Source organism: Physeter macrocephalus, chromosome 2, assembly GCF_002837175.3.
Source record: "Physeter macrocephalus isolate SW-GA chromosome 2, ASM283717v5, whole genome shotgun sequence".
Taxonomy (NCBI): Eukaryota; Metazoa; Chordata; class Mammalia; order Artiodactyla; family Physeteridae; genus Physeter; species Physeter macrocephalus.
In genome coordinates, this window is record NC_041215.1 from 99,769,480 (window position 1) to 99,782,467 (window position 12,988).

The window sequence follows — 12,988 nt, forward strand, 5'->3', positions numbered from 1 at the left end:
GTTATGAAATAAGCTATAAAAAGAAAATGTAAAATGCCACTAAAAACAACAAAACTAAGACATGAATTAAGCGGGTTAATGTCAATATGAATATTAATCAATAGCACAAAATGATCCCTGTTATTGAAAAAATAAATGTGCATTAGATTTTCCCCGTTATTTCTCCAAAGCCATTTTAAAAACCTACCAACTACTCTCATGATCTATTTATAAAAAAAAAACATTTATTGCAAACGAAGTAAGAAGGGTATGTGTTATTTCTTATGTTGAAGAATTTTTGGTATCGTTTTTAGAAAGGGATATTTGAGAATGTGTATATCAAAGAAGAAGCCAAAAGAGTACTATTAAAAATATGCAAGAAGAAAGGTATCAAGATTCCAGGAGGAGGAGTAAACATGGAAAAAAAGACACCTGCACCTTTGAAACGTTTAGGAAGGCTATGTGGTATCTCAGATCAGAAATCTCCATGCTTCATCATAGGGAAATTTCTATTTAAATTAGAATCAACTATACACAAAAACATATTTGCCTCTGGGAAATGTAGTTTTGTTACTAACTAGGAGAGATCCAAAAGAGATCCAGTCCAAAATATTTAAATTCAGGTGTAGACACAATCTCACTATCATGTATAATACAACAAACAGGTCACCAAAGAAAAAGTGTTCTCCACGCATCTGGCTCTTTTTCCCCTCCACCCTCCCCTGCAACAGAACTGTTGCATATTAAACCCAAGGAAAGCAGAATGTCCAGAGTGTAGAAACAATAGAAAAAATTAACTGGGAATCAGCAAAATGTTAGCCCTTGTGCTAAAAGAAAAGTGAGGGAAGGCAACAATTCCTACGTATTCTAGAAGGGAAACTGAGTATCACGGTATATGTTAGCTATCCTCAATTAGCAAGATAGGGTCTCATGAAAATTATTTGAGAACTATTAGCTTTTCCCTTTCATCAAATGACAAAAACATTTATTAGTTTGTGTCCTGTATTCAGAAAATCTAAACAATATCTGTTTCATAAAATTTTAACTCATCTGCCATTATGATTGCCAAAGTACAAGTTGATAATAAATTAAAAAACCTGGCATGGAAATTCAAAAAGAGTACTTTTCAGGACCATGCAGCTTTTTTGCATCTCTATATATTTCAAGGAATTTGAATAGAAGTGCAAACAGAACCACCAGTTTTGAAGGTGGGGATAGTTTAATCGAAACACTGATTTTAATATTTGACCAGTTTAAAGCTTACTTAAATCTTGTTTTTATTCAAAGATAAGAGTAAATTGTTTGACATTATTTTCTCCATTTAAAAACTCTGAAATAAGCAAGAGGGTTAAAAACATACCGAACTGTCATATACTTTTTTCCACCCATCCTTTAAGTGCATAAACTCCCTACGAATGGTTTTGAAGGCAGGCAACTCATCTAGTCGACATATTTCATCCCAAGATTTTTGAGGAAGCCACGTACAAGGGTTGGCATGAGGATTATCCAGTCCAATGCCACCAGTTAGCAGAAATCTCCACTCAGCTTTATTAATCTTTGGAAGACAAAGTAGCATGAGGAGTCAGAAATGAGTTCATCATATACATAGTAAACTTACAACCATTTTAAAAGAATTGATTATTTGATTTTTAAGCTTCAGGTATGGTCCCCATAAAATTCTATAGTTACTGGTATAGCTCAGTATTTATTCATAAGAAACCAGTGTATCCATTCTAACCAGTTTTCAACATAGTTCCATTTTAGATAGGTATTTTTGATAATTTTCCTCCAGAATTACTGATCTAAACATGGAAATCTGAATTTATTCTTTTTGAATATATGCTTTCCTAAGTGACTTCTTAGAGTTTTATTGGCTCTAAAAATTGTTGAGAGGCAATCAATCTGCTATGTTTTCAATTATTTTCCATAAAACATAATGAGGTACTGCTACGAAATTTTTTCAAGAAATGCAAAAATAAAGCTTCTACTCCTTCAGAATTCAACTAATACATTGCCATATGAAATCAATAAATCTTAAACACGTAATATAAAATAATGAATTTATACACCTCTCTTCCAGTCTTAAAGTGCTTCCTATATTTTAATAGATTTGAAACAGCAAAAATTAACGAATGGTATCGTTAAGCCCAATGGTTAGATTTGATGAACTTGCAAAAGTTTCTAAAAACATTGCCATTTATGCTATTACTTGGATACATATATCAATATATTTAGTTAATTTATATGCATACTTCTATGAGATTCTGATAGAAACTATTTTAAACTAAAACATACAAAAATTTAAGTAGTAATAGTTATATAATGAACTCTGCTTAATTTATTTTTCACCTCTGTGAAATTCAATCTAGGTGTGATGCCTTAACTATAATTAACTATTTACAATTCTTTTATATATATTCCCAAATTCATAAATTAATGAATTCACGTTCATATTTTTTTCCCTACAAATTAAAACAATACTGACCGAACGCTCATGTAGCATCAGATTTACAGTTAGACAAAAGGAAAAGAGTAGTTTATCCTTTTCAAAGAGGGATCGGCAGACGTTAACATAAAGGGAATAAGTGAAGTGATCCTTGAGAATTTGAAGCCTAAGGGTCAACAGAAAGAAAAGTAAATAAATAAAAATGCATTATCCTTTAAGAAAAAAATGCTCTTGGGGAAACCTATTATAAACCATTTAGATGTCTGCTCTTCTAATTAGCTTTCTGGTCAATTACTCCCCAAACAAATCAAGGATCCTTATTAACTGGGGGCACCAATTTGAGAGCTACACAATGTAGAAACATCTCAGTAGAATTGCATTTTTACTGTTGACTGATTTTTTTAAAAAACTTAATCTTCCTTTTGGAAAAAAGTCAATGCACAGTATATTAATCTGTTACATTTAACAGTTTTTGGACTATTTCTAACTATAAAACATTTCTTGGGGTAAAACTGGATTTCTTTATTCCATAAACACTTCCAAATGTTCTATATTATATATTAAATGAACAGACTAAAATTAATAGCTCCTTTATTAAATTAACATTAAGTTTAGTAGTGTGCTACTCTGCTCATAAATCCGTAAAAGCCAGAGAAATCACAAAACTTGATAAACTACATTTTTATTTACCACATAGACAAGACACAGAAATGTGAATAATCACAATATTTGCAACTAACAACTTCCTAGTAAGTGCTAACATGTGTGATCTGTATTCATAATAATTCTTAACATGAATATAGCACTTTAAGCATTTTCACTAATTATCTCATGAGGGGTAAACTACCACTGAGACAAAAGTTTAAAAAATATTTTTTTTACATAGGTTATAGTAGTTATAATAGAAATAAAGTTAGCTGAAAACATTTGTAGTAAGCTAATGATTTACACAGATTAATGACCTAAATGATCTAAAGGATAAAGTATCTAAAGGGAAAATTATTACAGTTTATGATTAAACAAAATTACATTGGTGTTTCTTAATGTGCCTAGAAAAAAAAAATCTAGCAGTATGACCATATCTTGGTTATTTCCAGACTGATATCCTAAGCTGTGGATCATCCCCGCTCTAGTTTCTTCCTTACCTCCCTATTTCTTTAACTATTTTACCCCCTGCCAGCATTCCCATAAAAAGAATTACAACAAATTGATATATTTTATTTCTAACTGAGAACTCTGAAAAAGGCTTGGTAGAGAGGTCCTTGAAACTAGTTGCTGAGATACAGTTGAATTCTTTGAAAATTCAAAATAAGCATACAATTCCTGTCCCCATTTTTATGCTAATAGATGGTCTATTCACACTTGGCATTTAATTTCTCTCATGTAACAGTACAATTAATATAGGGTGACTCAAATTTGGTCTCTCTAGAATTAAATAATTTCTGCACTTTAAGACAAACTTCCTCTTGTAGATAGGAAGATAGAAAGGAAAATTATAAGGGTCAATCATACTAGAAATTCAAGTTCATTTTCATTAAATGCCAATAAAAATATATTTATTTTTAAATATTTAAATATTTCTAAATACTTAAATATCAAGTATTTAAAATATTTGATTAAAATGCCAATTAAAATATATTTTAATAATCTGTTACAGTATAAAAGAGGATAAAAATTATTATTTTCAATGCTGATGGGCTTCCTTGGTGGCGCAGTGGTTGAGAGTCCGCCTAACGATGCAGGGGACACGGGTTCGTGCCCCGGTCCGGGAAGATCCCACATGCCGCGGAGCGGCTGAGCCCGTGAGCCACGGCCGCTCCGCCTGCGCGTCCGGAGACTGTGCTCCGCAACGGGAGAGGCCACAGCAGTGAGACGCCCGCGTACCGCAAAAAAAAAAAAAAAAAAAAGACAAACAGTGAGAGGCCCGTGTACCACAAAAAAAAAAAAAAAAAAAAGACAGATGATCCCGATTATTATGGCTATTTCATAGTATATACCATAGTAGTTATAACATAAATTTAGTTATAACATATGTTTGGTATTATTAAATAATAATTATTACGAATAATAACTATCAGAAGACAAACAAAAATGAAATATTTTTATCTCTGAGTAAAAGGAAATTAGAGATAATTTTAGACCAATATTAAGATTCTCAAACAATTTAGTACTCTGGTGTTAACAGTCACATGCTTTCTATGCCTTTGTTATAGCTATAACTCAATAGTTGCCCAGAGAACACGGGTTACCTGATGTTTGTTTTTTCCCCCAGCTTTACTGAGGTATGAGTGACAAGTAAAAATTGTACGTATTTAACAGGTTATCTGATGTTTATCAATGACTGACAAAAAAAATGATTTCTATGAGAACTCTATCTTTAACTTCTGAATGACAGCTAGCTTCTTACTATTTATAAAAAAAAAAAAAAAAAAAAGGAAGATTAAGCAGGACTCCTAAAAGAGTCTCCCTTGCTGTAGCCACTTTGGAATTCTGTTTGGCAATATTTATTAATCATATTTTTTTGAAATTAATTTATTTTATTTCTTTTTTCTTTTTTTTTTGGCTGCGTTGGGTCTTCGTTGCTGCGCGCAGGCTTTTCTCTAGTTGCGGCGAGCGGGGGCTACTCTTCGTGGTGGTGTGCGGGCTTCTTGTGGTGGCTCTAGGTGCGTGGGCTCAGTAGTTGTGGCACGCAGGCTTAGTTGCTCTGCAGCATGTGGGATCTTCCTGGACCAGGGCTTGAATCTGTGTCCCCTGCATTGGCAGGCAGATTCTTAACCACTGTGCCACCAAGGAAGCCCCTAAAAGATAATTCTTAACTGTGGGCGATAAGCAGTATATCGAGTTTCTTTTGTGGGTATGAACAGTTAGGAAACTGAAGTACCTTGCTTCGTATTGATTGATAAAATTATAAAGGGCAAAGGTTGCAATTATTTGTTCGAGAAGTAATTTAATGTTAGACTCTATTAAAAACGTTTTAATACCAACTAAAATTTATCTCACTGACAACAAATAAAATGAAATTTTATTCTCTCAGAGACTTACTATTAAGTAGGCCTTAGTTCCATTACTTACTGCAATAGCCAACAGTAAAATAAGGTATTTTATATAAATAAGAATAACAAAATCACAAGATTATTTTTCAAAAACCCTGTTATCTGACAAATTTTATACATGTGTATATCAAAATGTGAATATATAACTTTTGGAATGCAAGCTTACAGAGGGTAAGAGTCATATCTTTTAGGGGGACTACCTCCTCTTTCCACACCTCCCATCATAAATAACTTTTGCAAATGATAAACAGAAGTATATGTTTCCTCTTTTTAGAATTACATTATAATCCCATTAGCTATTTAAACAAAGTCCTGGCAGACTGAATTTGGTCACATCTGTTCAATTTATAACCCTCAGATTTACTTCTGGTACAATTATTAATCAAGTTCACTCTAGCTATGCGGCTGTAAGGTGCACACCACTCTGAAACAACAATGAAGGCCACCGATTACTATTTACTTCTCATGCATTAGCTACTATTACTATTAATTAGTATTGTTTTTACGTACCTTTTTGACAAAATTTCTGATTTCTCTGAATTTTCAATAGACAGGATGAAAAGGTTAATAAACCAGGTCAGTGAGTATTGGTACATGGGCTCGATGTTAGCTAAGTCAGCAAGAGAAAAAAACAGGATGGAGGAATGAATGGCAATAGGTCGATAGCCCATGCGGGTGGCATCAATCTTTTTCTCTGTCTCTTCCGCTACTTCCTGCTTTTGAGAAATCTCATTAGCCAAAGCCTTGGAGGAAGATAATATCTTAATGGCAGTTTCATCTTCTAATATATTGCCTTCCGAAGATGAAAGAACTTCTAAAATCTTGTCTTCTATTTCTTTTAACTGCCTGGAATAAAACAATTTTCCCAGAAGAAATCATTAAAAATCACTTAATGTATATGTTCTTTCATAAGAAACAAAGAGCTTGTAACCTTAAGAAATGCATCACATTGTGACAAATATCCGGAACGGTGATGCTGTATAATTAATTTCTTATCTTGCAAAATGTCAAAAAGACAGGCCTTTCTGCTCCACTTCTCTTTCTAATGATCATTTATGTGGTAACTAGAGAGAGATATGGTAAGCCCATCTACTCTGCCATTAAGAATCTCAGCCCCCAATGAACGGAAAGTATCACTCCATTTATTTTCTGAAATTTTTCATGACTTCTAGAGCATTACCCTTTTTACCTATGATATAGATATTACAAGCAGAAAATGGAATGCAACATATTCATTCAGACTATGCTCCAGTGAAAACAGGTAACCTCAATTACATAATGAATACTAGAACTTTTGTGCTAAAACTTCACTGAATAGTTGAAAATATATTGCTTTGAATTTTGGCAGGCCTCTGAATTCTTCCAATGCCTAAGAACTTGTATGTAAAAATATACTCTGCAATGCAATTTTCCAAATTAACATAGAGACTCTGTAACACCATATATTTTCCACTTAAGTCTTTCCATTCAATGCACCTATTAAACCTAACAAAGTAGATCTTTAAAATGTACTTTAATTGATTCTAAGTGATCTTGAAACAAGTAAGAATAATTCTGAGCTTTATAACATTTAAAACCTTTTGTTTTCAGCTCCTTGTAATATCAAGGCTTGCTTTTCTTCTTCAAGGTCTGGCCTTTCTCGTGCCACCACAATTCCCAAAAGCTGATCCTGCATTCCCTCTGAGGTGATCATGAAGTTTAATAGTGTCACCTATAAATGAAAGAGTACACAACAATTGCATCACTATTTCTGTTGAGAAAGCCTCAACAGAGAAAGCCTCTGCTTATACACTTCAAATTCTGATCTTAAAACTGACTCTATTTACCATGGTAGTATGTGTGAAAAGTGGAATTTGTAGAGATGGTGATTAAGGGTATAGGCAAACTGGATTGTTGGATTAAAAACCCACTGAAGTTTCTCATGGTCATAAATGTAATACTTCAGAGGGTTTTGTTTGGTGATCAATTTATTCTTATTTCAAATTGGTCCAATTGCTGACTACCTTTTAATCCCCAAATCAATTAGAATCAGGCTGGAGGCCGTCCTTCATATTGGCTGGACTAGCTGATCTATGTTTTAAGGATCCCAGTGGTGTCAAAAAGCAAAGGAGATCTTACAAAGAGATAAGAGAAAAAAGAACAATGACTTGTCATAAGTATATACGGTATTCACAAAATGACAATCATATTACGTATTATAATGATATATACTATAATATCATATTAGAACATAGCATATATTATGTTGTATTATATTATCATATTAAAATATGATACTCAGCCACTACTATGAACTAAGGAATATACAGTTCAACAGTGTCCATCAAGATGCAGTCTGCTAACCCTGCTTCATGCCAGTACCTAACGGCTCTTACAGGCAGGTCTCACTCTGTTGCCCACAATTTAAAATAGCCCCTCTCCTGAGTCTTTCCCATAAGTGGGAAAGTAATCATGCTTAGGTGTCTCTTTTTAAAAAGCAAAAAACAAATCATCCACACAATCCCTTTCAGCTACTGAACGATCTCTCTTTGTGCCTTCATAACTATATAACTGAAAATGTTACTTGTATATGCTTTCTGTCTCTGCCTCATTTCATTCCTCAGCCCTCTACAGTCTGCTCTCACTCCTGCCTCCACATACCTATCAACATACACAGCAATAAACTGCAGAAACTTTCTGGCTCTGGTCACCAATGAACCGATAAACACTCAACCTTGGCTTAAGCTGACCTCCCCCGCCCCCCTGCTTTTTTAAGCCTCTATTTTGCAGTCTGCCTGCCCTCACGTCTTAAATTAAGGCCTGCACCTATGTCTTGAGCATCACTTCCCACTCCTCCCTTGCACGTGTCTTTCATTGTAGCTAAGCTGAACTGATTGTGAAATCTCAGACACACACTATGAAACATCTGCACGTGCTTCAGCCCTGACCGAGGAATGGGAGAACTTGGGTCTCCCCAACTTCCCTGGTAAGAGAATATTTCCTCTTCGCGAACAGAGTAACTTTGTTTTTGTGAGAAATTTCCTGCTTGTGATCAGGAAGTTATGAAACAGCTCCTTGCTGTACCCTTGTGAAGGCGACACCCTCCTCTGCCCAAACCCAGGCACCTTCTCCATGGTGGTGCCCTCAGGTTAAACCTTTCCCCCTGGCTTGCCCCACGGCAGGCCTTGGATGCCACTAAATGTAGATTACATAGGCATAATCATAAGTTTATATGGAATAATAAGCAACAATTCTTGAAACTGAGCAATTAAAAAAGATTCAGTGATGTTATGCAATTCTCTACTGCTCTGGCATTTATTCATGGAAAAATTATCATTAACGTTTTCAAGACATTTTTCCTGTTGGCATGAGAAACCAAGTGCACAGGTTACACTCGCTTTACTCTCCAAACCATTGTCACAGTGCTTAGGGAAACGTATATTTTACAACTTTTACCTCAGGCGCAAAGAGGTATTCATTCATATTCCATTAATGTTAGATGTTTTGAGATCAAGATTTTGCAAATCTAGCCATTTGCTCACAAATAAACATTTAAAATCATACAAATGTGATTTCATAATTTTATTTTCATTTGGACTCAGAAGAACTATAGCAGCACAATACCATCCCTTGGGTACTTTTGAAAGCAAAAAGTACATAAAAGATCCTAAAAATACGATCAAGAGGAAGTATTTTAATTTGTAAATGAAAGCAAGTAACTGCCTCACTATGTTTTCTAATCCCTGTTTAATCAATCCCAGCAATTAAAAATAATGAAGCAATAAGACACTCTAGGGATCTGAAGGATTTCAATACTGAATCATAAAATAGTTTCCTCTCCACAGTGGTTTATGACTTCTTCTATAACTAGTTATTAGTGTACATAAATTATTATTTATGTTATTTGTGATATTTTCATAAATTTTAATGAAAAGTAAAAAAGGTTTTCCATGCAGTTTACTAAAAATTTTTTTTGGTAACGCAGCTTTGGGATTTATTTTCTTTTATATGTCATTCTTTTTCACATATATTTAAAAGTTAAATAATAGTACTAATAGTTAACTCTCATAACACTATTGCTGGGCCTTATTGTAACCATTTTACATAGATTATTTAGTCTTCACATCGCTCAATGAGATAGACATTTATTATTCCCATTTTATAGACTAGGGAACTGAGGCACAGAGAGGTTAAATAACATGGCCAAAGTCACACAACTGGCAAGTGACAGAGCTGGGATTTGAACCAAGGGAGTCTGGCTCTAGAATCCATGCTCTTAACTACTAGCAGATACTGCCTCTCCTAATAGGTGAATACATGACCCAATTTTTAGGTGTTTAGAAAGCATGTTTATTTTAATTAACTGAAGACAGTGGCTAAGAATGTTCATATTTTAACACTGTGTCTTTCAAACTAAGCTCAAGGGTCACACCACCTTCCCTCAGTCTTCCTGACTTCCCCAAAGATCCAGTCTAAAGTGTGTCCCCTATGTCTTCTGAGTCCCTCTATGTCTTCCTAGTCATAAATACTGTCACTTGACATACAGCTTATTTACAGTGTAAGCCTTTCGAGAGCAGGGACCATGAGTATTCACCTTGGAGGGTATGAATTATGCCATCTTAGTGCCTCCTCTGGCTCTACAGAGAGATGCCCATGTTAATTTAAATATTTCTAATAAAGGACAGCATCTGGACCCTCTGGATGCATCTTGCCTCTATGTTTCTTTCAAAATCTGAATATTTCCTAATGTTCCCTCCTCCTAGCTTCTATAAATGAAAACTATCCTTCCATTCCTCATTCACTCATTCTAAAAACATTTGTCAAACATTTATCAACTGCCAACCAGGGCTAAGAACAGGGAATAAAAAATGGACTAACCTCCAGAAGCTTGGTTACAGATCAATGTCTCAAGTCATTTTAGTCACTGACTATAACTTTGAACTAACTTTACTTTTTAAAGGAATTTTTAGTATTTTAAAAGAACGAGTGATCTAAAACAGTTCCTTTAAGTAACTATATAAAATCAGATAGCAGCAACCTTATTCTGAGACAGAAGAATGGAGTTCTGCTCCTGAATTCTCATTCTAAGAATTAGCATATTATCATTTATCACAAAGGAAAAATGTGCATATATGTCACCTATTTTTAACAATGAAAATCTAAGAATAATATCAGTTGCAGAAATTAGATTCTCATGGTCTTTTTTCACTGCATACTGAAGGCTCCTTTATTACTTGCATGCACATACAAAAGCAACATTTGGAAATTATTATAGCAATTTCAGGAAATGCCAAACAAGGACAAAATCCATTTTACTCAGGAAGACCTGTTTTTCTTATGGCTCAGGAGGAAAATTCAGCCATTAATTGTAAAATCTGGTAAAGAAACATTTATTTTAGATACTGGCCTTTACTGAAGTTTCAGGAAGATAATGAGGATTTCTTAGCTTGGTAGTAATATAGAAGCGGAAGTCTGGTGAATACTCAATGGTAGAGTCCCCAAGTCGGATACAGGTACTCCCACCCTGCTTAAAGGTCTGTTTTAGTAGAAGAGGTTCCAGGATTGGATCTAGTTCTTCTCCAACATTTTCTAGCAACACTGGAATAAAGTCAGAAAAATATTTCATGTTATTTTAAATATTGACTGTAAACCTTCAAGCCCTTAAATTCTTTCAGCCTTCTAAATATCTGCTGTTTCTAGTTATGCGTAAAACTATTTTTGTCTTCTGAGTATAAAGAAATGATGCCATACCATCATTAAAAATTCCACAAATGACAAATGCCGGAGAGAGTGTGGAGAAAAGGGAACCCTCCTTGTAAATTGGTGCTGCAGCCACTATGGAGAACAGTATGGAGGTTCCTCAAAAAACTAAAAATAGAGTTGCCATATGATCCTGCAATCCCACTTCTGGGCATATATCCTGAGAAAACTCTTAATTTGGAAAGACACATGCGCCCCATTGTTCATTGCAGCACTATTTACAATAGCCAAGACATGGAAACAACCTAAATTGTCCATCAACAGATGAATGGATAAAGATGTGGTACATATACACAATGAAATACTACTCAGCCATAAAAAGTGAAATGCCATTTGCAGCTACATGGGTGGACCTAGAGATGATCATGCTAAGTGAAGTAAGTCAGAAAGACAAATACCATATGATTTCACTTATATGTGGAATCTAAAATATGACACAAATGAACTTATCTACGAAACAAAAACAGACTCACAGACGTAGAGAACAGACTTGTGGCTGCCAATGGGGAGGTGGGTGGGAGAGGGATGGAGTGGGAGTTTGGGATTAGCAGATGCAAACTATTATATAGAATGGATAAACAACAAGGTCCTACTGCATAGCACAGGGAACTATTATATTCAATATCCTGTGATAAACCATAATGGAAAAGAACGTGAAAAAGAATGTGTGCATAGATATATATCTGAATCACCTGGCTGTACAGTAGAAATTAACACAACCTTGTAAATCAACCGTACTTCAATAAAATAAATTTTAAAAATAAATAAATAAAATAAAATGGGTAATTGCCAAAAGAAATAATTTAAAAAAGAAATGATGCCATAAAAATAAATGGATGTATGTGGAAAGGGCTTCACTGGTGGGGCTATCTGGTCATTCTGCCTGCTTCCACAGTCTTAGTCAGAGTACTACTCAGGACTCCCCCCACCGATCTGGGATTCACTATATGCCCAAGTATGATGGCAGTGAGGTATAAGACACCAGAGAAAAAGCATTTCTAGTTGTAGTTATTGAAACGGTTACTATATTTTTTAATTACAAAAGTAACTCACACTTATTGTAGAACATGTGGAAAATATAGGGAAAAAATAAAGAAATGTTAAATTAATTAAACAAGGAGGCCATTAGACTGAGACGGCTGTAAGGTGCGGTAGCTTACATAAGTAAACCAAAATTTAAGCCTGTAAATGCCTCAAGGTTATGAAATCAAAACTCAAAGGACAACCAATCACAAGCAGCCAAATAGGCTTTAAACTGTAGTCCGTCAAATAGTTTCCTTTCTTTGCTTCCTTACTTTTTCTGTACAGTATACATCTTTCCCCAGCTCCTGTTGGAGGGACGCCCCTTATCACTTTTGGTTTGGCACTGCCTGGTTTAAATGGATTTTTGCTCAAACTCTCAAAATTTTTGATGTGCCTCACTTTACCTTTCAACAGATGAAACTGCAAAACAACCTCTAGTCATATTTTCTTAATCTTTCCCTCCCCAAAATATTTTACATAATTTATTCATAGCATAGATAACTTGATAGAAAAATGACATAAAACTACATATGAGTTTAAATATTTTTTTCAGTATTTTTTATTTATCTTTTTCTATACACAGTTGAGACTAAACAACGTATTTAATTTCATATCCTAATTATTTTGCTTGACATTATAGCATAAATATTTTCCCATGTTACTAAAAAAAACAATAAACATGCTTTTAATTACTGCATAATAGTCTATAATATTAATGTTCTCTCTTTTTTTTTTTTTTTTTTTTTTT

The 12,988-nt window shown here is 34.3% G+C and overlaps 1 protein-coding gene across 1 annotated transcript in view; it reads right to left on the reverse strand.

The window, feature by feature from the left end:
• The window catches only part of DNAH7 (dynein axonemal heavy chain 7), a 242,092-nt gene that overhangs the window by 47,647 nt on the left and 181,457 nt on the right, over positions 1–12,988 (reverse strand). Inside the window, exons 48-52 of the mRNA XM_055089198.1 lie at positions 10,865–11,055; positions 7,056–7,189; positions 5,989–6,324; positions 2,465–2,591; positions 1,340–1,534 (exon numbers count right to left, since the gene is read on the reverse strand). Of these exons, the coding sequence (XP_054945173.1) occupies positions 1,340–1,534; positions 2,465–2,591; positions 5,989–6,324; positions 7,056–7,189; positions 10,865–11,055 (983 nt within the window). The remainder of the gene's footprint in view (positions 1–1,339; positions 1,535–2,464; positions 2,592–5,988; positions 6,325–7,055; positions 7,190–10,864; positions 11,056–12,988) is intronic.